The 27,180-nt window shown below is 53.1% G+C and overlaps 12 protein-coding genes across 12 annotated transcripts; 9 read left to right on the forward strand and 3 right to left on the reverse strand.

Moving 5' to 3' along the window:
* Positions 1-409: 409 nt before the first annotated feature.
* On the forward strand, positions 410-745 carry J4E92_000889 (uncharacterized protein; the record flags this gene model as incomplete). Its single annotated transcript, XM_051492303.1, has 2 exons — positions 410-418; positions 566-745. The coding sequence occupies 2 exons, from the start codon at positions 410-412 to the stop codon at positions 743-745; spliced, it is 189 nt and encodes a 62-aa protein (XP_051357815.1).
* A 164-nt stretch (positions 746-909) lies between these two features.
* On the reverse strand, positions 910-2,159 carry J4E92_000890 (uncharacterized protein; the record flags this gene model as incomplete). Its single annotated transcript, XM_051492304.1, has 2 exons — positions 910-1,334; positions 1,394-2,159. 2 exons carry the CDS (start codon positions 2,157-2,159, stop codon positions 910-912), a joined length of 1,191 nt encoding a protein of 396 aa, XP_051357816.1.
* Positions 2,160-4,711: 2,552 nt separating this feature from the next.
* Positions 4,712-6,772, forward strand: J4E92_000891 (uncharacterized protein; the record flags this gene model as incomplete). Its single annotated transcript, XM_051492305.1, has 4 exons — positions 4,712-5,534; positions 5,588-5,714; positions 5,772-6,183; positions 6,236-6,772. The coding sequence occupies 4 exons, from the start codon at positions 4,712-4,714 to the stop codon at positions 6,770-6,772; spliced, it is 1,899 nt and encodes a 632-aa protein (XP_051357817.1).
* Positions 6,773-8,089: 1,317 nt separating this feature from the next.
* J4E92_000892 (uncharacterized protein) lies at positions 8,090-9,658 on the forward strand (the record flags this gene model as incomplete). Its single annotated transcript, XM_051492306.1, has 2 exons — positions 8,090-8,551; positions 8,606-9,658. The coding sequence occupies 2 exons, from the start codon at positions 8,090-8,092 to the stop codon at positions 9,656-9,658; spliced, it is 1,515 nt and encodes a 504-aa protein (XP_051357818.1).
* A 218-nt stretch (positions 9,659-9,876) lies between these two features.
* Positions 9,877-12,147, reverse strand: J4E92_000893 (uncharacterized protein; the record flags this gene model as incomplete). Its single annotated transcript, XM_051492307.1, has 1 exon — positions 9,877-12,147. The coding sequence occupies one exon, from the start codon at positions 12,145-12,147 to the stop codon at positions 9,877-9,879; it is 2,271 nt and encodes a 756-aa protein (XP_051357819.1).
* A 1,035-nt stretch (positions 12,148-13,182) lies between these two features.
* On the forward strand, positions 13,183-15,315 carry J4E92_000894 (uncharacterized protein; the record flags this gene model as incomplete). The annotated part of the gene is made up of 1 exon (XM_051492308.1): positions 13,183-15,315. One exon carries the CDS (start codon positions 13,183-13,185, stop codon positions 15,313-15,315), a length of 2,133 nt encoding a protein of 710 aa, XP_051357820.1.
* Positions 15,316-16,835: 1,520 nt separating this feature from the next.
* APT1 (adenine phosphoribosyltransferase) lies at positions 16,836-17,646 on the forward strand (the record flags this gene model as incomplete). Its single annotated transcript, XM_051492309.1, has 2 exons — positions 16,836-17,433; positions 17,486-17,646. 2 exons carry the CDS (start codon positions 16,836-16,838, stop codon positions 17,644-17,646), a joined length of 759 nt encoding a protein of 252 aa, XP_051357821.1.
* Positions 17,647-18,168: 522 nt separating this feature from the next.
* On the forward strand, positions 18,169-18,872 carry J4E92_000896 (uncharacterized protein; the record flags this gene model as incomplete). Its single annotated transcript, XM_051492310.1, has 3 exons — positions 18,169-18,189; positions 18,477-18,644; positions 18,702-18,872. The coding sequence occupies 3 exons, from the start codon at positions 18,169-18,171 to the stop codon at positions 18,870-18,872; spliced, it is 360 nt and encodes a 119-aa protein (XP_051357822.1).
* A 261-nt stretch (positions 18,873-19,133) lies between these two features.
* Positions 19,134-20,126, forward strand: J4E92_000897 (uncharacterized protein; the record flags this gene model as incomplete). The annotated part of the gene is made up of 2 exons (XM_051492311.1): positions 19,134-19,141; positions 19,286-20,126. 2 exons carry the CDS (start codon positions 19,134-19,136, stop codon positions 20,124-20,126), a joined length of 849 nt encoding a protein of 282 aa, XP_051357823.1.
* A 728-nt stretch (positions 20,127-20,854) lies between these two features.
* On the forward strand, positions 20,855-21,799 carry J4E92_000898 (uncharacterized protein; the record flags this gene model as incomplete). The annotated part of the gene is made up of 2 exons (XM_051492312.1): positions 20,855-20,863; positions 21,005-21,799. The coding sequence occupies 2 exons, from the start codon at positions 20,855-20,857 to the stop codon at positions 21,797-21,799; spliced, it is 804 nt and encodes a 267-aa protein (XP_051357824.1).
* A 52-nt stretch (positions 21,800-21,851) lies between these two features.
* On the forward strand, positions 21,852-22,420 carry J4E92_000899 (uncharacterized protein; the record flags this gene model as incomplete). Its single annotated transcript, XM_051492313.1, has 2 exons — positions 21,852-21,906; positions 21,954-22,420. The coding sequence occupies 2 exons, from the start codon at positions 21,852-21,854 to the stop codon at positions 22,418-22,420; spliced, it is 522 nt and encodes a 173-aa protein (XP_051357825.1).
* A 94-nt stretch (positions 22,421-22,514) lies between these two features.
* J4E92_000900 (uncharacterized protein) lies at positions 22,515-26,177 on the reverse strand (the record flags this gene model as incomplete). The annotated part of the gene is made up of 4 exons (XM_051492314.1): positions 22,515-23,671; positions 23,727-23,874; positions 25,051-25,112; positions 25,157-26,177. 4 exons carry the CDS (start codon positions 26,175-26,177, stop codon positions 22,515-22,517), a joined length of 2,388 nt encoding a protein of 795 aa, XP_051357826.1.
* Between the last annotated feature and the right edge of the window lie 1,003 nt (positions 26,178-27,180).

A 27,180-nucleotide genomic window follows, 5' to 3' on the forward strand; every position in this document is an offset into this window, starting at 1 on the left:
TCTCGCCCGCACCGCTTCCGACAGGCTGGAACGGTAGTCGTATTCCATCGAACAATGTTCCGAGGAAGGCGCCGCTGGCAGCTCGCTCTCCAGATGATATCTCACCATTCATAGCGAGGAACATACCGCCAACGAAGCCACAGAGATCCACGAGTCAGTCAAAGGCAACTCACGGCCCCTCACAAGGTAGTCGAGTACGCCAGCAAAAGTCTTTCAATACGCCGCCGTTGGGTACCCCTAAGCGAGGACGGCCACGACTAGACGATGGATTGCAGGATAACAACACAGCTGGTGGGCTGAACAGCCAGGGAGATCCTCACATCGGTCAAAAAGCCAGCACGCAGCCTCCCATCGGTCTGTTTGCGCCTCCGCAGGTATCGTCCGCGATTCCACCGAAACCTGTGAGACCATGCCCAAGGTATGACTACGTCGTACCTTTGGAGTTGGTAGCCACACAAAAAGCCCTTGGTAACTGCTCATCGCTCAAAGCTCTAGAGGACAATCGCTGATAACATTGCTTCTAGGCCCAGACAACTGGAACGAATATGTGTACGTCATGGAGCAGCTCTGGACGGAAGAAATCACCTTTGACGAGTTTGGCGCGCGCACGCAACGGATATTCCAAGTGTTCGATGAGGGCATTCGGAGGAGGTTGAACAATACTGTGGCGATGAAGATGATAGTGCCACGGCTAGAGGAAGAGCGGAAGAGAGGTCAGTCGACTAAGGGTGCGGAAGACGTCTAGGTTAAGCTCTACAAGAGCCATCGGGCCCGCGCATCATGGTGAGGTCATGGACATCGGACTGTGGGAGTCGTGCATGCAAGATGCTAGAAAAGTTTAAGGCTATTCTAGAAGTACTCGGTGGCACGCGCGAACACGATCAATTCGAAGTATTCGCGGCATGGCATTCAAAGAGATGATGACCTCCGCCTTCGCTTGTACCCATCCTCGTACGCTTGCTTGTCCCTCAGTCTCTCCAACCATAAATCGTCCTCACAACGCTTGCCGCCTATCAACTGCTCATATGTTCCGTTCTCCGCCCAAAGACGGTCCAAGCCCAGGTATATACAGAGCAAGTCGCCGTTTGGTACCGTGTAGTTGATCTCGTCGCGGACCTGCTGCGTCACTCCTTCAAGTTTCAGAAGAGACTCTCGAATCGCCGTGGCACTGATTGTGGAACACGCCGAGGGAGAAGGAGGATTGGCGTTCCGATTGCTAGGGATGAAGATGATATAGCCGCGTTTGCAGGTCAAGCGTGTCCACTGAAGTGTGTTCCTAGCGAAGTGACAGCGGGCCAAGATAGTCGCGAGCGGATGCTTTGACGCATTCATGTCTGGTGGTACATACGTTAGCAACAAGGCACGGCCGAAAGACACCAGAGAGAAGACTTACCGAACGAGAACGACCCATTCTTCTGGACACTCTCGGGGAGGACCTTCCGCATCTTTGCACAGGGCCAGCAAGGCCAGCAATCTGGGATTTGCTCCTCTTTCCCTGTCCATTCTGGACTTTCGCTCTTGATCGTTTTCCACTTGTCACAGCCTTTCAGTTGTAACAATTCACCACTATCGTCAGGCACAAAGTCCATGGTTCGTGTGATATCACTGCAGATGCAAGTATTGTCATCCCCTCCCCACAGTCCCTCGACACTAGTCTTCTGACTGATGTAATCGCCTCCGTACAGTATTCGGAAGGATACTTTGAAGCTATCCGCCTTCGCTAACCGCTTGATGGTGGCCATAAACAGATCCAACTTGTCGTCATCGTGCGATGGAAATACCCACGCGAATCTTCCTAGAACATCGTCTTTCCAAAGCTGGCGGCGCTGGTAGTGCGAGAGTATAAACGCTTTACCCTTGTTGTTCGTAACATGATCTTTGGAAGCTAGTAAGTCGTCTCTAAGAGCGAAGATCATGACTGCTATGGTGTTCGCGTCTGTGTTGAGATAGGCGTGCCAGAGGAGCGCGGTGTGACCTACATGTGGTGGATTGAAAGATCCGGGGTATATTATGATGTGGTTCTCGCGGCCGCGTCGGAGCTCTGGTCCTGGAGATCTGGTGAAGATGCGTGATGAGGAGTTGGGAAGTCCTTGTATGTCTTCGTATGCGTGGCGGATGTAGTCGTCTAGATACTTTGTCCGTACACCATCAGAACCCATGGCACCTGCAGATGAGTGTGCCTGGATGATTGTGTTAGCCGAGGAAGGCTGGAGATTACTCTTGCCTAGTTGAGGGTTCGCCATTCTCGACCTACTGCATAGAAGGCGCGGTTGCTCTCGTAACAAAAGCTCTACACTAGAAGGCGCTCATAGTGAGAGCTCGTAAGGCCCGTGCATTGTCGCACATAGTGCTGTAAGTATTCACTGCCGATGTTTGTGGTAACACTCGAGGTGAAGCAGCCTCCAATACCATCCTGTGTTTGCAATAGCCGATGTTATGTATAATCTACCATGAGAACAGTGTGTAAGGCTCCGAGTAAGATGTTGACAGGAATCTCATACTTGGGAGACGATACCCTGCTTGAGTGTTCGAGATTCCCGGAGTCTGATGGACACAAGAGCTTTGTTGGTAACGCTACATAATGACCAAGAGCTATAATGTACACCATAATCCGGACTGTTGGTTGAGCTCGATTCTCGGGTTAGGGCCAACAGAAGCACTATTGCTGATTGTCTATCCAGCGGCCTTTTAATCAGCTAAAGTCATATGTGTTACGCCCTTTGTTTGCGCATATGCCTGTATCAGCCGTTTCCTACTACCACCAGGACGGGCCAAGGACGGGCTTAAAGGTAGTACCAGTCTGCGCACTGCTTATTGAAGTGTTTGTTCTCGATCTCGCACCGCATGGCCAAGGTCTGGAGCATGCAGATAGAGCTGTGAGAAGGCGATAGTTTGAAAGATTGCATTTAGAGCATTGTCGGTCATGTCCGAAATCGATAACGCAGCGTTGCGGCTAGCGGGAACTAGTAGGATATCGGAGTAACTTTCGATGAGGCTCGAGTGTGATTAGTGAAAAAATGCTGGCTAGCTGTCCAAAGTGGGCAATCCGGAGGCTGTGGAGTATGACGGCTCCATGGTGTGGGGTATCGGACGATGTCTAGCGTTGCAATCGACCGAGGCCCACTTCAACGAGAGCCTCATGGGTTCGAGACACGAAGTGCATATCGCGCCTATGTAGTGCAAGGACGGTTAACAGACGCTGGAAAAACTAGCGATATGTGAATATGTGTGATTATATGCGCTAAGAAAAGGCCGGGAAAATGAGTTCACCATTTGCGACCCTGTGCCGCAGCCGGTAGCCGCGGGTTGCTTCTGCTCGCAGGACGGTACCTGGTCCCTCTGTTTGCGGTAAAAGCACCGGCATGCTCGTCGGCTGCGCATCTCATATTCTTTGTCTTGCGCGTGCGCATGTCCAGTGCAACACAGGCACGTGAGCGATGTTTCCGTGGTCTGTGTGTCGACCCGCTGAAACCTGGAGAGGCCTGGAGAAAATTTTGGAGTAGTCTCCACAAGAACGTGTCGCTACGAATGAGACGTAAGCCCACAATTCTGACAGTTGGGCCGGGCTCGATGTCGTCCCAAGCTTTGGCGAGGGCTTGGATTGTTGGGACAAGGAGACTCAAGGTGCCCAAGACATCGCCGCGCGTACGCTATCGAGTTCGCTGGTCTCGTCGAGGCTTGCCGCCGACGTCGTCCACTGGCTGAGGCGACGATGCGATGGACTTCCTACATTTTCAGGACTTGTCGAACACCTCTCCAGATAGATTGCAGTCGTGATCCTGGCGGAGATTGGGATGGGCTGACACTTATGAGAAGGAAACAACGGGAAGGACCTTTGGCGGCAGTACAATGGCGCCTTGCTCCCTGCCTCGGTGGTCGCGCCAACATGTGCCGGTATGCAGGCGGCTGGCGGGAAGGGCAACATGGGCGCCGATCGGAGCTGGGCAGCGTCAGCTTAACAAGCCGCACACCTCGATCGCACCAAGCACATGCAACGTGAAGCCTTGCACTGATCACGGGGACACCACGAGTACGGGATACCTGCCGCGCTACTGTGACGGCGATTGCGCCTCGTGCGCCGTGCGATGCAGGATACACCGGTAAACATGTAAGGGTGAGCTGACAGCGCCCTTTCACCAACCTCCAGTATGGAGCGGGCTGGCGTGACGGTTGCTCGGAAGACAGCCGAGCAATGTAACGCGGTGGCTTGAGCTAGCGGAATCACATGGGGTCGAGAATGCGGAGGGTGAGGTCATAGACGTCGGCCTGCGCGAAGCTTTGGGGTGAAGGCCAAGCCCCAGGCCTTAAGCGTGGCTAAGATAGCCGCAGCACGCTTGGGGAGGCTTACTCCATGGGGAGAGATGGAGTGGGGATCCTCATGAACGATAGCGCTAGCGCGTGAAACCCCCTCCTCCAAGGCTGTTTCTCAATGGCTGACGCGAGCCAGGATCCCGGGGTGCTCGACCGCCGCGACGGTGGTGCCAGTGAAAGAGAATCTGGAAAAACCCAGGTGCCTGTCGGAAACCTCTTACAGCTGGCGTGCGCCGTTGAGGCTCCACTTTTAGGCCTCCCTCTCACTCCGGACTCCCCCAGGTATAAGATCGACTGCTCATCTCCCCCGCCATTTCTCTCTACCTCCACTCCACTGCTCTCCGCAACTCCTTGCAATTTGTCTTACTAACGTCGGAGCCTGCGAGACATCCACTCCACCATGGACGCAAAGGACACTGGCGTCAGCCACATTCCTGACAAGGAAGTAGCCTACTCTGCTGAGAAGGAAGCTGCCTACGACCCGGCCAACGAGAAGGAGCCTCACTACACGCCCACCGCAGAGCACATCGCGGATACAGGCGCCCGCCGCGAATCTGTCGCTCACAACATCATCGAGAACCCTCTAACCCGCCAGTCAAAGGCCGAGTGTGTCGGCGCTGCCGAGCAATGGGCTGCCACCCATGGTTTGGAGGAGCACGCCGCTCTCTTCGGAAAGGCCGCCCTTATCGCGCGTGATCCTGAGCGCTTCGAGATGCTCACCGACCTTACTCAGGAAGAGCGCGATGCTCTCATCTACGAGCGCGACCACAAGTGGTTCGGTCCCACCATGATGTGGTACTCGATTGGTCTGTGTGCCATCGGAGCCGCCACTCAGGGCTGGGACCAGACTGGATCCAACGGAGCCAACTTGTCCTTCCCTGAGGAATTCGGTCTTCTCGGATCGGACAGGGGCGAATGGATCATCGGACTTATCAACTCCATCATCTTCTTGACTGCTGGTCTGATCGGCGCTTTCATCGTCGACCCCCTCAACAAGTACCTCGGTCGTCGTGGAGAAATCTTCGTCACCGCTATCTGCCTGACTGCCACCCCCATCGGTTCCGCTTGTGCGCAATCATGGCAAGGGCTCTTTGCTGCGCGCTTCATCATGGGAATTGGAATCGGTGCAAAGAACGCCACTGTCCCGATTTACTCTGCTGAGATTGCGCCTCACCGAATTCGCGGTGCCTTGGTCATGTTCTGGCAGTTGTGGGTTGTCATTGGTAAGTTGTATCATCCGTGTTGTCGACGATATGTTATTAACTCCTATTCACAGGTATCTTCCTCGGTTTCTGCGCCAATGTCATCGTCAAGGATACCGGAGCTATCTCATGGCGTCTACAACTCGGTTCTGCTTTCATCCCATCCTTTATCCTCATGGTTGGCATCTTCTTTTGCCCAGAGTAAGTGAAATTCATCAAGCTCAATCATGTCAAGCATATACTAACAAACACTCTTAGGTCTCCTCGTTGGTTGATGAAGCATGGCCACATTGCCAAAGGCTACCGATCAATGGCCAGATTGCGCGCACACCCCATCATTGCTGCTCGCGACTACTACTACTCATACGTCATCTATGAGACTGAGCTAGCCGTTGCACGTGGAGCTGGTTACTTCGACCGCATGTGGGACTGCTTCCGCGTGCCTCGAATTAGGCGTGCCAATTACGGTGCTTCGACTGTCATGATTGCCCAGCAGATGTGTGGTATCAACATTATCTCATTCTACAGCTCGACCATTTTCACCCAGGTCGGCTTTACCGATGACCAGGCTTTATACGCCTCTCTGGGTTACGGAGCTCTTCAGGTCGTCTCCACGATTCCTACTCTGTTCCTCATCGACACCAAGGGACGAAGGACCCTCTGCATGTGGGCAAGTACTTCCCAACCTTTGCGCGACTGATCTTGTACTGACTGTGTGCTAGACCTTCCCCTTCATGTGCATCTTCCTACTGGCTGGCGGTCTATCCCTCCTTAACGACAGTGGTAGCCAAGCTGCTAAACTCGGACCGATCGTCTTATTCATCTACCTCTTCACGATCATGTACTCGCTCGGAGAAGGGCCAGTTGCATTCCAGTACTCTGCTGAGGTTTTCCCTACCATCCAGCGTGAGCAGGGAATGGCCTGGGCAGTGTGCATCAACAACACCTTCGCTGGAGTCTTGTCGCTCACCTTCCCTCGTATGGTGTCAGTCATGACGCAGACCGGCGCCTTTGGATTCTACGCTGGCCTCAACTTGATCGCCTGGTTTATGATCTTCTGTTTCGTCCGAGAGACCAAGCAGCTCACGCTTGAAGAACTGGACCAGGTCTTCAGTGTGCCCACTAAGCAATACCTCCACTACGAGATCACCCAGTCGGTGCCTTACTTCATCAACAAGACGGTTCTCCGCCGAAATGTGCCCAAGCCCCCTCCGATTATCGAGAAAGGCTACGCTACTGGCGCTGTCCCGACTGCGTAAATCCGGATCCAAACTAGTCAGATCATTTGAAGGTCCAGTTCTACTTAGCATAGGACTATGTAATGCGTTCGTTAGTGTAAATAGCACACGAAGCTCTCTGAGCGAGTAATGAATACCCCAGCGTGAGATGCTCACACGCTTAAACTGATTCATGTGTAATGCTGTCATGTGATTGCTCTCCTCTGCGCTTAACAAAGATACATTTTGGGGTTTGAACTAATTGTCCGGTGGAATGCGGAGAACTCCCTACACAACGGTACGCTACGTAGTCTGCCTGTCACACCCAAACAACGCCATCCGCTAGAGATCGCTCCTCCCGTACGCGTCTACTGAAAGTGGGGCCTCACATGGGAAGCTTCAGCATTGACCACCCGTGCCGACCCTCGCCAATGCGGAGTCGGATCTCACGTCTCATCACCTTTGCAACTCCTCGTATGCCACACATGCTCCATTCGCGACTCAGAAGCTGAACACTTTGCGGTCATAATACCTCTCGCTACATTACGAGCTCACACGGTATCGCAGACCAAGCGGGTGTTGGGTGGAAGAAAGGCCGTGACGTTCGGATGACACCTTGGAATGGAAGAACCATTTGGTGATTGATTGTTCACAAACACATCACTAGCCCTGTCGTCTTGCTTCGAAACTGGAAAAGGTGATGCGAAATAGCGGACATACTCCTTCTCGTCAGCCATCATACGCATCAGCTCAAGCTACAATGGTTGGCCCAAGCTCAGATCTCAGCAACAACGAGAATGATGAACAAAGTCTTGTTCTCTGCGACAGGCAACAAAGGAACAAACACCCACGAGCGATACCGGAGGCTCGAGGTTATACAGTCCCCCACGGTATGGTCGCGGTTGCAACAAGTGGCCTATATGCCGAGAGAAACGGAGATCCTGGATCCAGTGTGACACTTCACACCCGACAACGTGTTACGAGAAGTACTTTTATGACGGTACCCGAGCGATAGAGTCACGACGCACGGCTTCCCGCTGTGCACGATCACATGGCACCACGTACGAAGAGCAGTTGGTGGACATGGCATATCAACGTGGGCTTGACTCCTCGAGAGTCGAACGCGGGCTGACTGGTGGCTATAAGCGTCGACTGTGAGTCTTCGGGGGTGACTGGGACGGTGGGTGAGTCAATCAGGAGTATATAAGTTGAAGAAGTGCTTAGTTGAAGTTTGCAAATCCAATACACCAACGAGCAAGCAGCGATATCACAACGAAGAGCTTCACAACGTTTCGGGATTTTGCATTCGCCCAAAACATATTACAGCCATACCCGTCGACGATCATCTACAACTCAACCATGACTTGGACGCCGACGTGGACACCTGATGAGGCGGTCGTGCTCGAAGGTTTACAGCAGCGCAATTCAGAACGCGACGCAGCCCTCGACAAGATATTCGAGAAAGAAGCCAAGCCCCGAAAGTGGAACTGGCCTCCAGAAGCTTTGGAGATCGTAAAGAAAGCACAGGATGATAAAGCTAACGTTGAGGAGCTACTTACGAGAGACCTGGTTAAGCTATATACTTGGCCGAGTGAGGAACTGGCGCGAGATGATGTCCTCATCGAAGGCAAGGGTGCTTTTGTTACTTTCAATCGCAAAAGGACCTGGATCGAAGACCTTGGCTTTTACAAGTTCCAGACTGATTACACATTCTCTGATAATTGGGATAAAGAGCGGATGGTAGTGACTTTCTTCGTGCCGAAGGGACTACCTGCTGGGTACAAAGCCCCGGTTATGTGGTTCTTCCACGGTGGCGGCTTTGTGAGTTACTTCTTGACTATGATGCAATTGAACACCATACTGATAGGATGATAGTGTACGGGTGCTGGTGATTTCCCCGCTTGGTACTCCCAGACTTCAGTTCAGAAAGCCATAGACAAAAAAGCTATCATCATCGCGCCAGACTACCCCCTCGGCCCCGAAGGAAACTATAAGGACATCGTGGATAGTATCCAAGACTTCCTCAACTGGTACAAGGAAGAGGGTTCCCTCGAGCCTCGTTCCGAAAGCTGGACACAATGGCTCTACAATCAAGAGCCGAAGCAAGATTTCATCATCGACAAAGACCACGTGTATATAGAAGGCGAGAGCGCTGGTGGACACGCCGCCGTTACTGCAATGTGGCTCAATGCCACCAAAGGTGGAACCAACCTTCCCATCGATGTGGCGCTCCTGCGATACCCAATGATTGCACACTACGCGCGAAACTGGGACGAGTGCGCCAAAGCCACCAAGCAAGATGGGAAAGTAGATTTTATGGGAAGCCTCTTTACCAAAGAAGAGGTCAAGAGCCGTAAAGAAGATATCGAAAAAGTGATCAATGAACTCGAAGATCGCGGGCTCGTACCGACCTGTTCATCACGCTGGCCCGCGGTGGGCATGGCTTTCGCCTTTGTTCTCTCTGTAACGGAGAGATGGCAATGGTTCTTCCAACGTAGACATAAGTTGGCCGATCCGAAGAAGCAGAAGGAATCAGACTATATGGACGGTATCGAGCGCGTGGAGCACACACATGCAGAAGTCGAGCACGATCTACTTCCTCCAATCTACATCATTCATGGAGATGAGGACAAGAATTGTCCTCCCAAGAACACCAAAAGATTTGTGGAAACACTGCGCAAGACGTATCCTACGCGATACAAAGACGACAAGACGCTTCGACTCGATATAGTGGATATGATTTCAAAGAAACCTCATTCGGATGAAGGTCGACCGATGGTCCTAAACAACGCTAAGGAAGTGGGCCATGCCTTTGACTATTCGCTTGACGAGAAGAACGAGAAGTTCTTGAGAGATGCTTATGATTGGATTGGTGCATATTGGAAGCCCAGTAAGTCGGATAGCCTATCCTCTTCTCTTAAAGATTAGGTGAACACATGGTCAATGGACATGGGAATCAACACCCATTTCATGGTTTTCGATGAACTCTGCCATATTCTACGTATGTGATAGACTGTATCCCCGAAGACTAAGAGATCTTGACATTTCCGGATAGATGGTCGCGCTGCCTTCTTGGTCCCTCATGTCTCCAAGACGCGATAGTTACCGCAAGTTTTACCCACCCGCACCTCTGTCTCTCTCCCGTACTAGCCGTACAAAGTACCCTTGGTACGCTCACTAAACTGCGTCTCGTTATGAAGATGCTGAGTAACATCCATGGTAGTAGTGATATGCTCCCGACTAAGCTTCTCCTCCTTGCGACTAGCCAACAACCTAGCAATCTTGAGGATATTCTTAATCTGCCGACCATTCAGATCCATACGCGCCAGCTCCGTGAGTTCAGCCTTGGAAATGGTGTGTTCCTGCGACGACGAATCGAGGAAGTTCTTCCAGACCGTCTTGCGCGAGTCAATGGTGAGACCGGGGTAGTCGAGCGAGATGTGGATACGCGATTGGAAGGCTGGGTCGAAGGTCTGGACGCGGTTGGTCGTGAGGAACATGGTGCCTTCGTAGTACTCTAGAACGCGAAGGAAGATGGAGACGAGCTTGTTGCGCTCGAGCTCGTGAAGGGAGCGCTGCTCCAAGAAGACGTCGGCTTCGTCGAGGAGGAGGACTGCGTTCCAGCGGCTGCACATTTCGAGGATGTCTTGCAACTTGGTCTCTACCTTCCTAGGATCGAAGCCAAGATCGCCAGCGCTCATCATGTAGAGAGGCACCTTCATTTCTTCGGCGACTGACTCGCTAGTGAGAGTCTTACCCACGCCGGGTGGACCGCAGAGTAGGATAATCATGCCTTTACCTTTACCTTCGATCACGTCGTCAAACGTATCGCGGAACTTCCGTTGAGACTCCGTGAAGCCTAAGATAAGCTCTTTCTGGTTCTTTGGGAGCACCAACCTATCGAACGCGTCGTCTTGCCACTCAATGTCTTTTACGCAGTTTACGAAGAAGTTCAGCCAAAGTTTATTCTTCAGGCTGTAACCACGAAGTAAAGGTGTGCAGATGAGCTTCTGTTCAGTTGTCAAGGGCACGTGTTTGGCTGCATCATCCTCGTCGGCAAATGCGCCATCCAATGGCATGCCACTGTCGTCTTCGTCTTCGAACTCATCCTGGCACTCTTCAATCTCTTCCTCGTCGTACTGCCCCGGAATAGGCGGGACCGGTGGCGGGCTAGGATCTTTCTGGTTCAGTGGCGTTACAAAGACCGAATGAGTGGGGTCGAAACGGTTCCAGCCGTAGGTATCGATGATGATCCGACCCTTCACGTTGTACTTGTCTTTGTTCCCGAATCCACCCTGCCTCCATGCAACACCTTGGTATGCTCTATAGTTCGGACCAGCGAGAGTTTCTGCTTTGGCACCCCGTTCAATAAGGCGAGTGCGGATAGCTTCGCCCTCGGGATGGAACTCGATGGGGTAGACACGCAGATTGGTGATGGCGCGTGTACCGGTATAGGCGGCGATGGAGAGGTTGATCTTGTTGGAACCGAACTTGGCGCCATCCCAATCGACATACTTGCACGTCAGCCAAAAGCAGGGCGCACCCTTGCAATCCTGTCCATAACGCGTCTCGACCAAAATCATGGCCGTCTCTTGACCGTCCTGTCGAGCGAAAACAGTCGCTCCAGGTTGATACAGAGTCCAAAGATGTTCGTATGTCATAACCTTCTTGTTCTTCATGTCCTGGGAGGTATCAATCATGCTCTTGAATTCCTTGGTGAGAATGTCTTGGAGCAACTCAGCGTGGGCTTTGGTCGTGCGCTTATCCTCTGTCTCGTCGCCAAGCTTGGCAATAGCGTCCTGCAACTCAGTCCATCGATGAATCAGTGGCTCAAACTTGCCCTGGAACTCGAGACGGTTGAGGCCGACGGTGACGCCCGGGTAGTTCTTCAGTACACCAGCGAGCAGCTTCTTCAGCAGCGGGCTCTGAACGACAATCGAGTGAATAGACAATACTCGTCGGGGATCGTTGTAAACCTTGACGTTCCGCACGAGCAACGCCCACTTCGCGGTCTCGTCGTTCTCGACGGCTTCTCCAAGGTCTTCGGGGATCTCCTCTTGCCACTGAAAGCGGCCCTTTTTGTCTTCCTTTCCGGAGTACAAGTGCTTTAGACCGTTTTTCATTCCTGGTTTGTAAAGCTCCTCGTCCTCGGGCTTGTCTTCCGGCATGTCATTATCGGCGGCGCCATTCTCAGCCTGCTTTCGACCTTTACCGTTGACAAGAACGTGCTTGACACCATTGGTCTTGGCCTTTGACTTGGTCTTTGAGGTTGGCTTATCTTCTTCGGATGATGAAGAGGAGACCGATGGAGAGCGAGCCTCGCGCTTAGCTCTGTTGCGTTGCTCCAGAGCCATGAGCTGGCGCAAGTAGGCCAACTGCTCAGCGCGCGCGTCTTCTTCAGTGGGCGAGTCGCACATGACGGGTGCTGTTGGGACGGACTGAACTGAGGCGACGGATGTCCTTCGAGATCGGCGTGCTTGAAGTGCTGTAATGGTATGCTGAGTGGGTGGGGGGAGTAAAGGCTTTGAGTGAGTTGAAGGAGAAGTGAGAGCGTAGTGCAGTAAGAGAAGCTGGGAGCCGTGCTAGTCGAGCGGAGCTGAGGATTCGTTTCACCGTATTATCGAAGCAGTTGAACGATAAAGGGAGTCCCAATTCACTCCGATTATTCAAGTAAGATATAACCGTAAAGGAAGAAGGGAGGGGGAATGAGATTCAAGCAAAAAGTACTTCACGAGGCTATATGTAGGCAGCCAAGAGAACCGGTCAGCCTTGCCTGTTGCCTGGTCGTGCGGCGATATCGTGGAACGTCTGCCTGCTGCAGGTCTGGTAGCGAAAGCCCTTGCAGAAGGGCTGCGAAGTTGTCGATTTCAACTACTGTGAGCGGCTTTCACACAGATCTTTACTTACCTGAGTACTGAAAGGGCTATGCGTTGGCAATGCCGTCGGGTCACACAAGGCGTCAGCGGTGGCGTCACTGCAGCTCTTGGATGCCACCAAAGCGAGGAAACGTGTTGCACAGCCTCACCCAAGTCCCTCTCTGCCTTCACCATATTCGAGCCACGCTTGCGATACATCATGTCCACTACTGCTGATAGCGAACGCGTTGACGCGACTCCCCTCTGGATCGCGGTGTCTGTACGTCTGCTCGGTTGTGTGAGAGACCGCAGCTTGGACCGACAAGCTGATGCATGCGATCGCACTGTGGTGACAGAGATGGGGAGCCGAATGCAGAGATGAGATGAGATGGAACGGAGTACTTGGTTGTCTGCGCGTAGCTGGACGCGTCGCGAGGCTGGCAAGAGATGAAGTGTGGCGGTGCGCTACCCCGCGACCGGCGTCGGCGTTTGAGCCCCACGCGATCTTTTTCATCCCTCCCATGCGCTGGTCCAATATTTTTTGCGCGACGACATAACAAGACATCACGTCAAGCCCCAGGCGCTCTGTAGTCCAATATGACTACTCACATCAAGATCCCCTGCTCGTCCGCCAACATCGGCCCCGGCTTTGACGTCATTGGCCTTGCGCTCAACCTCTATCTGGAACTCGAGGTCACAGTCACCAAGAAGGAGAAATCAGAACACTCGCTCAACTGCAAGATAACATATGAAGGCGTAGGCGCGGAAGATGTCCCGCTCGCCGCGCAAGACAACCTCATCACGCGAACTGCCGTATACGTGCTCCGCTGCCATGGCGTTCGCGACTTCCCTTCGGAAACACACGTCCACGTCAAGAACCCGATACCACTGGGACGCGGACTGGGCTCTTCGGCTGCGGCTATTGTAGGAGGTGTGTATCTGGCGAATGAGGTCGGAAACCTTGGGCTATCGAGAGCGCGCATGCTCGACTATTGCCTGATGGAAGAGCGTCACCCAGACAACGTCGCAGCAGCGCTATATGGAGGCTTTGTCGGCACATACCTCAACGAACTGTCGCCCGAAGACACCGAGCGCCTCGAAATTCCCCTCAGCGAAGTCCTCCCACAGCCCGCCGGTGGTGTAGACACGGGTCTGCGGCCACCCGAGCCTCCTCTCAACATTGGACACTACACCAAGTTTGCTTGGTCGCCCGCTATCAAGTGCATATGCGTCATCCCACAATTCGAGGTCTCGACGGCCAAGGCGCGTGCGGTACTGCCTGAGTCGTACTCGCGCAAAGATGCCATCTTCAACATGCAGCGACTGGCTGTCCTGACCACCGCGCTCGGTCAAGCCACACCAGACCCCGACATGATCTACACTGCTATGCAAGACAAGCTCCACCAACCCTACCGTCGCGGCCTCATCCCCGGTCTTACCGAAATCCTCCAATCCGTTACCCCACAATCACACCCCGGTCTGCTGGGCATCTGTCTCTCAGGCGCCGGCCCGACCATCCTCGCACTCGCGACCGAGAACTTCGACAAGATCGCAGAACATCTGCTACAGGAGTTCAGGAAGGAAGGCATAACATGCGACTGGAAGCTCCTTGAGCCGGCCGAGGAGGGCACCACTGTGACACGCCCTTCCAGCACCTCACAGCCAGCTGGCGAGGCGCTGACATATGCATCATCGGGTGTGAGCATCGACGCGGGTAACCAGCTCGTTAAGCAGATCAAGGCATTGACTGCTAGCACAAAACGTCCTGGAGCCGATGGCAAGATTGGCGGATTTGGCGGGCTGCTCGACTTGCAAGCAGCTGGCTACACCGAGGCACCCATACTGGTGGGCGCTATCGACGGTATCGGCACTAAGGTGAAGATTGCCTTCGAAATGGGCAAGCACGACACCGTCGGTATCGATCTCGTCGCCATGAACGTGAACGATCTCGTCGTACAAGGCGCCGAGCCGCTGATGTTCCTCGACTACTACGCTTGCAGCAAGCTTGATGTAGAAGGCGCTGCTAAGTTTGTCGAGGGCGTTGCGAACGGCTGCCGGCAGTCTGCATGTGCCCTTGTTGGTGGAGAGACGGCAGAGATGCCCGGCATCTACCAGGCAGGCGAATACGACGCCGGAGGTGCTGCAATCGGTGCGATCAAGCAGGGCGCAACGATCTTACCAGACACAGCGTCCATGGCCGAGGGTGACGTACTGATCGGTCTGGCCTCAAGTGGAGTCCACTCCAACGGTTTCTCTCTCGTCCGAAGAATCGTCGAGACACAAGGCATCTCTTACTCAGACGCATGCCCGTGGAGCTCAGGCGAGAACCTCGGAACGGCACTCCTGACGCCAACTAAGATCTACGTCAAACCACTACTAGCTGCGACCCGGCGGGGCTTGATCAAGGGTATGGCCCACATAACGGGCGGCGGCCTGCTAGAGAACATTCCTCGCATGTTGCCCAAGACCCTCACCGCGGAGCTCGATGCAAAGAGCTGGCCGCTTCTGGACGTCTTCAAATGGCTCAAGAAGGCAGGTCGCCTGGATAACACGGAACTAGCGAGGACATTCAACACGGGTCTCGGCATGGTGCTTGTTGTTAGTCAAGAGAACGTGAGGACTACCATGGACCGATTGCAAGAGTATGGCGAGAAGGTCTATGTTGTTGGTAGTCTGAAGAAGCGGACAGACGAGGAATGCATTGTGAACAACATGGACGTTTGGGGTTAGTCAGCCTTATTCTGGTAGTTCATGCACACATGCAGTGGAGAAGGTTACGACATGTAGGCAGCATGTATAGAGGACAGTTAGTCTGGGCCATCGGGAGCCTCCGCGGTTGCAGCGGCATATCAAACAATATATACCCACCTTTTATCGAGCTTCTAGAGCATGTCCAATCCACCTGAGATGCTACTACCATGGTTCTTCCGACAGACACGCGTCTGCTGCCTCAGAGTCGCTTTGTCACGACGAAAATATCGTGTGACGAAACGCTGGTCAACCACGGTTCCAGAGAGAAACTTGACGGTCGCGTCATGCATTCGGTTGACGGGTGTCAACAAGTCGACAGGCGACAAGGCGCTAGGCATTGCCCTATTGGGGTCTTTTAGTGAGTATGCATGCATGCCGCGGGTTAATGTGGAGACAAAGGGCTTGCTCGCTGCGAGGACGCGTAAAGTACTTGCTTGCCTTGGATGGTCTGCGCCGTCGCAGGCGCTTGATGAGTCCAGCATGTTCTCTGTGTGTTTCGTTGGCTACTGCTCAGGCAGCGGCGGAACGCGATACACAACTCTCTTCACCGTCTACACTAATCTTGAACAAAGATTGTGTGGTGGTATACCAGCGTGGTACAACAAGCCCAGGATGCCGCTCGACCTTCTAGAACGTCTCACCGCTGCGACAACGCCTTAGTTGCCTTTCGGTTACCACATCCGTGGGGTACTGCACATGATCCCCGCTACGCCTCGACGGCACTGGCTTTTGTTGCGAGACAGAGGACGCAGATCATGTTGTTGACATGTCGTGTTTGAGTAATAGATTGCGCGAATCGCGAATGCAAAGCTAGAGAAGGGCTTTCAACAGTAACGCAGCTACTATAGTCGCCCGAAGGCATGGGATCCATGGGAGGGCAGGAGAAATTGTTGGGAAGCGGCAGTATGACTCTTACCCTACAGCCTACGTGCTCGTTTTCTGGCCTGGCGTGACGTCGACATGTGAATGCACGTCTTCGTTCGGCATCCCTTGGTTCCGATAAGGGTAAATGTCGAGTCTGGCACATGTTTGGCGCCGCAGATAGTTGTGGGTCAGGGATCACGGCGATACAGCTGCCCGTGGCGCGCGTGCGATAGGATGGGCGAGTGCGGTGCGGGCGTAGGGAGCTGCCGCATCGAGCAGCGTGGTGGTGTATAGGCAACCGAGTGCGAAGGTGCTGCGCTGAGCGCTGAGCGCTGAGCGGCTGAACAAATGGCGTCTTGATTCGCCATACGGGGGTTTCGGTGGTGGGCCTAGGAACTGTGTGGCCCTGCGGACCGTTTTCCAGAGGGGCTAACTCAATTTTTTTTGTTGCGCTGGGTACTCTCAGCGACCACGACGACGCCTGAGTCTGACAGCATTGCAGTGCAGCCAGCCAGCCCTGACCACCTTACCCCAACCCGGCTTCTGCCCTAGCCCTATCTATCGCATCCGCCCTCCCATACAGACCTGACCCGTCCGTCTTATATCTCGACGCCGCCCCCTCCCCTCGTCCCATCATGTCCGCTCCCCACGACACGCCCGCCCACAGCACCCACCCCATCAACACCACCACGTCCGCCGACCCCCCACTCAAGGGCGACGCAACCGCCGCGCACCCTCCCCCGCAGAAGCCCGACCCAACTCTCGAGTCCAACAGCCATGGCCCCTCCCAAGGCGGACAGTCCACCCCCCGTCCCTCCGCCGCCGCCGAACTCGCCCGTCTTAAAAGCACGCTGAAGGCCTCGCTCCGCCAGTTCAAAGACTTCCCCGAACCCGGCATCCTCTTCGAAGACATCCTGCCCATCTTCGCAGACCCCGCGCTCCACGAGGGACTGCTGCGCGGTCTTGAGCTGTCGATTGAGAAGCAGTTCGGCGCGACAGGTGCCAAGCCAGATGTCGTCGTCGGACTCGATGCGCGCGGCTTCCTGTTCGGGCCCAGCCTTGCGCTGAGGCTGGGCGCGAGTTTTGTGCCCGTCAGGAAGAGGGGCAAGCTGCCGGGTCCGTGTGAGACGGCGGAATACAAGAAGGAGTATGGCAGTGATTTCTTCCAGATGCAGGAGGGCGCTGTCAAGAGCGGGCAGAACGTGCTTATTGTGGATGATATTATTGCGACTGGTACGTGATATCGTTCGCATCAGAGACGAGACGACATGCTAACACGACACAGGTGGCTCCGCAGCCGCAGCTGGTTCTCTGGTGAAGAAGCTAGGCGGAACTATCATGGGATACCTTTTCATTCTCGAACTCGATTTCCTCAAGGGCCGCGACCAGCTCGACGCGCCTGTACACACATTGCTCTCGGGCCAGGAGGAGAAGATGGAGCAGTAGTGGCGTAATACTGGGACGGCTGGTAATCTTCAGGCTTCAAATCTCGACTCGATACCGTAAACAATACACATTATAGATGGGGCATAGGAATGCATATGGGCGGCGTTGGTGGTTTGTATAGTCACGACATGGCGCGATGAGAGATGCGCGCGAGGATATCACGATAAATACGTCAAAAGTCTCTTTACTCGTATACGCACCTTCAAATGGTCATTTCCACACTATATCATTGACACTGAACTAAGCCCTACGCCCTGCGCAACACGACAGCGGCGCCATACCCTCTTTCCCCGTCGCAAAAGTCGCCGTCCCCAAAATTTCCGCCCTCATTACCCCTCCATCAACAAAAGCATCCCTGCAAGCTGCTGACACGCAGCGCCCGCCCAAGAGGGAAAGTGGGGTAGCTTCCGATGCCGCTCCCAAGCCCCATCTTATGTCACGGGTATAGGGCGGACGCGCTCAATTAGGTGTCCACCTAGCCCGATGATAGCCTCGATTTACCTGACGTAGATAAACGTCCCCATGCTGCTGATACGCACGGCGGTACCAAGAGCTCTACGTGCTTCACGATCCCTTACTACTACAACCACGAATCTCACGCGACCTGCTATCACAACTTCACCCTACAAAGCAAGCGACATCAAAGGAATACGAAAGATGTCTGATATCAAGAAGATTCACACCGCTAACGCGTGTCCTCGTACGTTCAGATTGATAGCGGAGGTGTAGAAGGAGAGCTTGCTAACAGAGATACAGCTGCCGGACCCTACGTACGTTCCTCCTCTATCGTCCCCATCGCATCCGAACACCACGTTAACGTCACCGTCTAGACACAAGCCATCGTCGCAGGCCCCAATGTCTTCGTCTCGGGCCAGATCCCCGCCGATACCAAGGGCAACCTGATCGAGGGCAGCATCGCGGATAAGACCAAGATGTGCTGCGAGAACATCAAGGGCATTCTCACTGAGGCCGGTGTTGCTTTGGACAGGATTGTCAAGGTGCGTTCAGAAATGCACGCGGAAGGACAACCGATAGGGTGCTGACTACGACTCCAGGTCAACGTCTTCCTCGACGACATGGCCAACTTCGCCGAGATGAACGGCATGTACGAGCAGTACTTCTCCCACAAGCCTGCGCGCAGCTGTGTTGCCGTCAAGCAGCTGCCCAAGGGCGTGCCGGTGGAGATTGAGTGCATTGCGTATACTGGTATGAGCTCGAAGCTTTGAGGCGTGGAGCTGATGTTGATGATGAATAGGTTGAACGACGATTCGGTGAAGCAAGGCTACTTTGGAATACCTTGGATAAGTTAGGAAGACTACAAGACACATGTTCAATATGAAGCACACTATTGCTCAACTCATCTTGATCACCGAAGAGCCGACCCGTTGCCATGCTCAAAATCACATGCCAGACGGCCTTCTCCTGTTGAGCCGCCGCGAAGTTGGGTGGCTTGGGAAGGCTGAATCTTAGCGCCGCCACAAGACACTATGCTAATGTATCACGCTCAGCCTCACTGTACTGCCCCGCATTGGCGTCGTTGTCACCACAACATGTTTCCCTTCCTCGCCCAAAGGCAACAATCATTGAACATATGATCTCAATTTTTCCAGATCTCAATTTTTCCAGCTTGTTTCCCAAGATTCTATACTAACGGTAACATGCGCCTTTTGCATGCCTCTGGCGACGACTTCGAACTCGTTGAGTTTGTTCGCTACACGCCAACATACGCAATATTATCACATACCTGGGGCGCCGACGAGGATGAAGTCACATTCAAAGACATATACAAGGGCAAGGGCAAGGGCAAAAAGAAGCCCGGCTACGCCAAACTCCAGTTCTGCGCCGCGCAGGCCGCTAAAGACAAGCTCGAATTCTTCTGGGTTGATACATGCTGCATAGATAAGAGCAGTAGCGCGGAATTGGCCGAAGCCATTAATTCGATGTTCAAGTGGTATCGCGATTCGACAGCATGCTACGTATATCTCTCTGATGTGCCCAGCACCGGCAGGCCGTATTCGCAGAGCAACAAGCAGCCATCTTTCAAGGGTAACCGATGGTTCACACGTGGATGGACGCTTCAGGAGCTTCTAGCACCAAGGAATGTTGTCTTCTTCTCGATAGACGGCACGAGAATCGGAGATAAGACTTCCCTTGCAAAAGAAATTGCAAGTGAGACGAATATCCCCGTAGCTGCATTGGAGAATGGCCCGAGCTTCATGCTGAAGTACCCTATCGAAGAGCGCATGCGTTGGGCAAGACATCGTGGCACCAAACGGGAGGAAGATGCCGCGTACTGCCTCCTTGGCATATTCGAAGTACAAATGCCGCTTATATATGGCGAAGGCAGAGCAAAAGCTTTTGGTCGCCTTCGAAAGGAGATAGAAGATGGCAGGCATGACTGGATTGATAATCTCTTGCATCGATACGGGCTCCCACCGTTACAGGTAAGCATGTGTATCGAGAACTGTCGTTCAGCTTGAGACTTAACTGTACTCCCAGTTCCCTCGGGGTTATATACACCATGGAAATGCCGAGATTGTGAAGACTATGATTCTTACCTTTGCGATCATCGTCTTAAGGTACACGTATAGCCTTCCGCTGACGACATATACTCGGGTCTGCGCTGTCGTTGCCACACCATGCTATCTCTATGCCTGTACCCGATTGAACAGGGCAGAAGGAATTCTCATTTTCTCCCTAGTAGTGGGCGTCTGCTACATATCTGGCAAGCTCGTCTGTTTGCAGGAAGAGCTGCAGAGACTGAACGATATCGTATTCGACAACGCGATGATGCAAGGTATAGATCAACAAACTATACACAGGCGAGAGATCATGCGACGCATTGATAGAAAAGCTACGTAGATCACTACAATTCATGGTTTACTCATTACAGGGGGAGTGGATGAAGCTCAACAGTGGCAATAAGTCTGCAGTATGTGCAAGTTGCTCACAAGCGGAAAATTGTTATTTATACTTAATAGAAGCTGATTTGAGGAAACTGGGAGATTGTCTATACTATAATCGGGAAACCGGGAATGACTACTCTCCTGCTGCCGAGGCGATCAACTCGTTTAGGATCAACCCTTCTGGGCGACAAGCCCCGCGTCGTCAACCGTCTATCCAGAATTGACTATATAATGTTTACAATTGGCCGTCAAGTCAGCGGGAAAGTCCTGCAAAGTGCCCAAGGATCTTGGTATCGGGGAGTATGTCTGGGGTAAATTTCCGGGTAAAGCTACGTGACGTACATTACCGCTTCGGGAACTGATGCACAGCAACCACTATGGGATAAGACAGAACATCCATAATTGCTGTCGCGGTTTGAGAGTGTATAGAAAGCTTTCATGACCCCTAACAGCAACGTGTTACTGTAGACATGCGATCTCTGGTCTCACCGGTTGCTGCTCTGCAACTCGCACTCCAGCATGTATATGCAACAGTAGGCGTCCTCGATATCGACAACCTACTGCAACCAGATCTGCAACAAAACTTACACAAGCCCAGCGAAGATCATTCTTATGCGCCATGGTCTCACAAACCGTACTGCATGACTAGCAGCTATCTCCCCACCCTCGGCCAAAAGTACTGCGTCTACACATCCAACACGACGGGCCCACACGGTCTCTCCCTGATCTTTCCCCCAAGATCCGCCCATCTAGCGTCGGAATATCTCGACGACAACCCGCTCAATAACTTTCTGACTCAGAAAGATGCTGAGCGCTTGTATCTCGGCGGTCAACCATGGAAAATCGTCGATATACCCGGGAAAGCGAAAGGCGTAGTAGCTACGCGCAAGATCAAGATGTACGAAACGTTCATGGTGGATCAGGCCGCTGTTGTTGTGGATATGGGTGCGGAGAAAGCGTTAAGTGAGGCTGAGAATAAGAAGCTGATGAAGAAGGCTGTGGATCAATTGCTTGTTCCTGCGATGATTAGGGATATGAGTTCTGCGCATGCAGGGAAAAGCCATGAGGATAAAAATGATGGAGATAACGAAGAGGAAGGGAGCTTAGAGGAAGACATCATGAAGACGAACGCGTATGGCAGCACGGTTGCGGAGGTCAGCTCAAGGGCGTTGTATCCGCTGATCTCGGTAGGTCGCGATGCAGTCTCAACAGCAACATGGGTGTCACTGACCGTACCAGCGCATTAATCATGCATGCAACCCAAACTCATTCGTCCTCTTTTCCCGGGCAGGCGTCTCAATGGCCATAAAAGCCTATCGCGACATTGAAGCCGGCGAAGAGATCACCGTCTCTTGTAATCTCCACCCTCTTCCTTCTTGTTTTGGTGCTAACGCCACCTAGACCTCCTCTTGGGCATTCCATTCCAGAAACGGCAATCTTTGATAAAGCGCTGGGGGTTCAAATGCACATGTAGCCTCTGCAGCCTATCAGCCGACGAACGCCAAGCCTCTGATCTTCGCCGCACAATGATCACGCAGGCCGAGGAAAAGATTATGGAGCTAGCGAAGGCCTACAAACTTGATGAAGCTATAGCTCTCGCGGAGGAATCCGTCGAACTGATCAAAGACGAAGGAGTCTGGTCGATGTTGACCGATGAGTATGCCATGTTGGCTATGCTATGGTTGGAGAAGGGCGATAAAGAGAAGGCAGAAGCGTATGGCGAGAAGACGCATAGGTTGTTGTCTGATTTGGGGTTTTTAGGCATTGGAGAAGACAGGGAAGCGTGGAAATTGGAGACGCTGTTAAAGAACATCGGAGGGTTGGGAGGGATCGGTCAGCTTTGGAAGAAGGGCCCTTTGAGAGGATAAATCAGACGGGAAACGGAATAGAATGATTATTTGCAATCTGAATATTAGGTAGGGTGATAAGAGGGAGTGTTCTTGGTGTCTGGACCTGAGAAAACTAAACACTTCCGTACTTCCTTCTGTAATGACCTGTTGTGTCAATCGGTCCTGAACCACCCTTCTCAACCCAGCCATCCACGCCGGCTAGTCTTCCTTGCGTAGGTGGCACCGGGTTCTCACCGCGTTCAACCATGGGATGATGGAGACCTACCTTCTGCGACAAAGCGACATGTATCTCATCTGGCGACTTGTTTGCCCATGCTCTCGTGCTCAGATATGAAAGGGGATACAGCGGCATGTTTTCTTCACGACCCATAAAGTCGTTGACGAGAGGCGCAGCGCGTGACATGATAATGTCAAGGTCCTGGCGGATTTGCTGGCAGAAGGCATCCAGAGGTAGGTCATTGACGTCGTGTCCGAAAGGGTCTTCGATCTCACGGCCGATGAAAGCGATACCCAGAATGATGTACGCTGCGACCACACATGCAGGGATGGTGATCCAACCTAAGCTGTTGTAGCATTGGAACGGTAGCAACAGGATATACAGCCATGTGACCTGGGATATGGCGATGGAGTACGCAAGTGGAAGCGGTGTGTTCAGGATTCTCTCCGTGCCACACGACACCTCGTCCATGATTGTCAGCGAATCCAAAGTCTGGGTTTGATAGATGCTGTAGTCTCTCAACGTGCCGTTGTCGTATAGAACTTTCATGTACGCAGAGAGGTGAGATAAAATCTCAAGGGGTAGGTCACCGAGAGGCACGCGCGATTGCTTGACGTGTTTGCGTGGGTTGGGCGTCGCCATAGGCATGCCGAGCAACTGACAAGTCCGCCTGAAAGCGCTCGGAGGGTCAGGCGCAGGCATATCCGCTGCCTGCGCAAAGGTATCCAAATGACCGACCAGGTGCTTCAGATCCTCGTAATGCGTTCCTGGCTCGAACCGCAATTTATGTTTCACTGCGACAGCGAAAGCCACAATTAGGTTCAGGCAGCTGACCTTGCCGAGCAGATCTTGCTTCCCCAACCCTGCATCAGCAGCATGCCTCTCTTCAGCGTGTATCCATATCAGGCGAGCCAAGATGTGCGATGCGAGTCGGAGGCGCCCCCAAAGCTGTCGACCTTGGAAGTAGCGGTCCATCGAGGTAGAACTGCGGACGCTGAGGGCCAGACTGACGACAAAGCCTAGTACGGTGATGAAGACTTGGTCGGTTCCAACTGCGTCATGTTAGAATAGGGCTTTGTGGTACAGGAGAAAGAGGATATGGCTTACGGTCATATACAAGCTTCGAGATGCAAGTGACAGCGGTGGCCCACCCACCTACCAGCAAAACGGGTATGACAAGCTTTGGAGTGATGCTGCCGTGAAGTCGCAGCATCATCGGAAACTTCGAGTGATGGCTGAGGTCGCGCGGCCCCATCTACCCTCCTTAGCAAGTTGCGCGTCCATATACTGCTTGATCCTCTGCAGGTAACATACGAAGTATCCATCGCCAGACGATCTCGGCATGGCTCTTCACTCGTATGGATAGGAGAGATAGAAATCGCGGCGATGTGTGATTAGACGAGTGTCGAGGAAGCTAAGGTGAGATAGGATAGGATCTGTGTGGGAGTGTAGCGACATGGCTGTGCGATCGTTTCGACGACGTTGTGGCAGTCATCTGTAGGAGTAGCAGGTACAATGTGTGACGCAAAGCTACTTGCCCTTTCCCTTTGTTACATGAAGGTCGCGCCTACCTGCAGATGAAGTAAGTTCGGTGGCATCGGCGTCTTCTTCGAAATCTGCAAGAAACATTCGTCGCTCGCACAGAAGCAGACGCGTCATGTCATAGGTGGTGATGCGGCCGGTAATGTATGTATGAGTCTGTCCTGGTTGCGGGCCTTCATCTTCTCAGTGTAGATTGGCAGACGTCGTACAATAACGGAACCATACCCGCGACTGCTGCTAGCATGGCATACGCGCAGCGAGAGAGCGAGGAAGTTGTGAGAAGCGTCGCTGGTGTGATGAGGCATCACGCGTTCCGCTTGAGGCCCCACTTAATGACGTCACGCGCTCCGAAGCTCGCGTCAAACTTCACGCGGACGAACCTCAACTACCCAGATGCTACTCACTACGCGCACCACATCTTCACGATACTCTTACTTCCAACGGAATCGTAGCAAGTGGATTCACAACTGCGATTGATGCTCATGATCTGTAACGAGCCGGCGCGGCACAGTCTCGTTATGTACAGCCAGACAAATCGGCCGTCAGCCTCAAAAGTTGTATTGCGTCACTGATATTAGGCATAGGACCTAGCCAAAGCGCCCAAGTCTGCAGGGACAAAGGATCGATCTTTCAAAACTATCAAGCCCTCTTTACCACCCGCTCCAAGGGAGAACGCTGTGCACCAAACCTGGTTGCGACGAGCGGAAAACTGAACTCACAAAGGGACAACCACACATACCATGAGAGAAGCAAAGCAAACATTAACGCAGTGAGCATACCATACGCCTTCCCTCACCTGAGGAAATGCGAAATCACGAACCGAATCAACACCGCGCCTCAAAGGTCACTGCGTCTAGGTCCTGGTGCGGCTTTTCTGCGGCTCTTCTACATCGGACGCGTCCTCGGAACTGTAGCGAGTACGCTTGCGACTAGTTGCTGGCGTAGGCGCCACTACGATGGTCAGTGAAGTTCATGGTGCCTGATGATAGACCTACAAATCTGCTTTTTCTTCCCGGGCTTCTTGACGAGCCGATCTTCGCGCTTTCGGCCAGCAGTAAGGTCTTTCTGACGCTCGTCGTTCTGTTGGCGGTTGCTCGAGCTGATCTGGAGAAGAGTATCCGGGCATAACACGTACTCCTCGACACATCCTCCACGCAACAGCTTGTCGACACGGCTCTTGTAGGACTTCAACACTACGACAAGTTTCGAGATACGCTCCTCGAACGTGAGCTTCCGTGATTTCTCGCAGCGATCGATCATGACAGGATCCAGGATCGAAACGAACCCTGCGCCTTCTCGATAGATGCGTTCAGTTGTTTCCTTGTTCATGTTAGCGCCGGTAATTGCGTATGCTATAGCGAAACTGACCAAGATATCCCAGCAGAGACGCTCTTTCACCCAAGGTTTGTACACTGTATTGGTAGCGATCTTCTGTGTGCGTTTTGTCTCCCCAGCGTTTCCAACCACGTCTTTGCTCGATTCTCCTGCACTCTCTGCCAGCCAGCGCTTCTTGAGCATGGGGCTCGACATCTTGTCCTGGATGTCGCTGGTGTCTTGGATAGCTGTGAAGAGCTTACGAACAACTGCTATCCGCTCTTCTTTGGTGTTTGGGAGAGTCTCGTCCTCATGAGGCGGCCAGTCCAGTCCCCGAGCTTTCTGGCGGGCTTCAGTGACTTCGGTGAAGTACAGGCCGAACGATTGCAGTGGCGGTGCTTGTCGCTTGGTCTTCTTCGCATTCACGTTGGGCTTCATCTCTGTCTTGTGAACTGAATCACGGTGCTTAGCTCCGTCCACCGTAGCGGGAGGTTCTTCTTGCTCTTCGATTTCCAAAATCCTACTCTTAGTCTTCGTCTCTGCCTTTCTGGACTGAACTGGACTATGGACCAGGGGCGCCTCTTCGGACTGCCGACTCGTCCTAGCTCGCGGAACATACTCTTTCCAACGGCGATCGCCGTTATTGCAGTGGCCAGCAGGAGATGCGTCTTCGAGCTGCGATTGGCGGAGTGTTGAGGCCATCAAGACTGCACCTTCGGGCGAAGCGGGAAGGGATCGTGGAAGTCCTGTAATAGGACCAGCATCATGGAAATTCTTGAAAGCAGACACTTGGTCGTTGTCGCCGAATGGCCAGGCCTCGCTGCCCCAATGAGTTGGGTATGATTGACGATGAAATGGTCCGTGCGTTGTCGCGATAGTGTCAGTCTGACCATACCACATCGGAGGCGGGGAGATAATGTATTCTGATGAGCCTTGAAAATACTGGGGCTTCTGAAGCTGACGGTTTAGAGCGACCTGCGACGCTTCCCACTCATGGACATGATGGTCTGGAGGCATCATCCGCGCATCGCCTTGATCAGTGCCGCACATGTCCCATTCGCCTTGATCGTGGGGGTGATAAACACTTGAAGATTGGCTGAATGGGGCAATATCGGTCTGCGATGATGTTGTCACGGAGGACGCAGCGGTTGAAGGAAGCATTTCGACAGCGATGTAAGTGGTGGCCAGTAGTGAATTGGGTCGGCGATATCAATATCGGACTTGTTCACGATGTAGAAATACAGGATTTAATCAAAAAGTGCGTATATAGAAGTAGTTGTGTTGTCTTATTTGCGACTACCCGCTGACTAGTACTGGTCGGGTGGCGCTCTGACCAGTGTGATGTAAGAAGAAGGTACACTGAGCACGACCGCGGCAATGACAAGCACCACATCGCTGCGTCTGAAGAGCTATCCAGAACTATATTGAGATAGAGATACTGCGGAAGCTCAATGTATTGACAACTTCAGGTATCTTCACACGGCTCTACAACCTGCTATATGTATTGTTCCAGCGCGGCGACGGTCTGGAGAAAAGATCACGTGGGAGCGAAGGCTCTTGACCCCGTGCTTGAGAACTCAGTCGTCCCTGACTTCTCCGCAAATGGTCACCTGGGCACTGACGTAAAGTCACGTGGGAAATTTCCGATCAACGATGTTGTTCGATGTGACAATTTCGACATGGTCGCATTGATAGCTCTACGCAT

This window comes from Alternaria infectoria (assembly GCF_024043175.1).
Source record: "Alternaria infectoria strain BMP 0036 chromosome Unknown scaffold_1, whole genome shotgun sequence".
Taxonomy (NCBI): domain Eukaryota; kingdom Fungi; phylum Ascomycota; class Dothideomycetes; order Pleosporales; family Pleosporaceae; genus Alternaria; species Alternaria infectoria.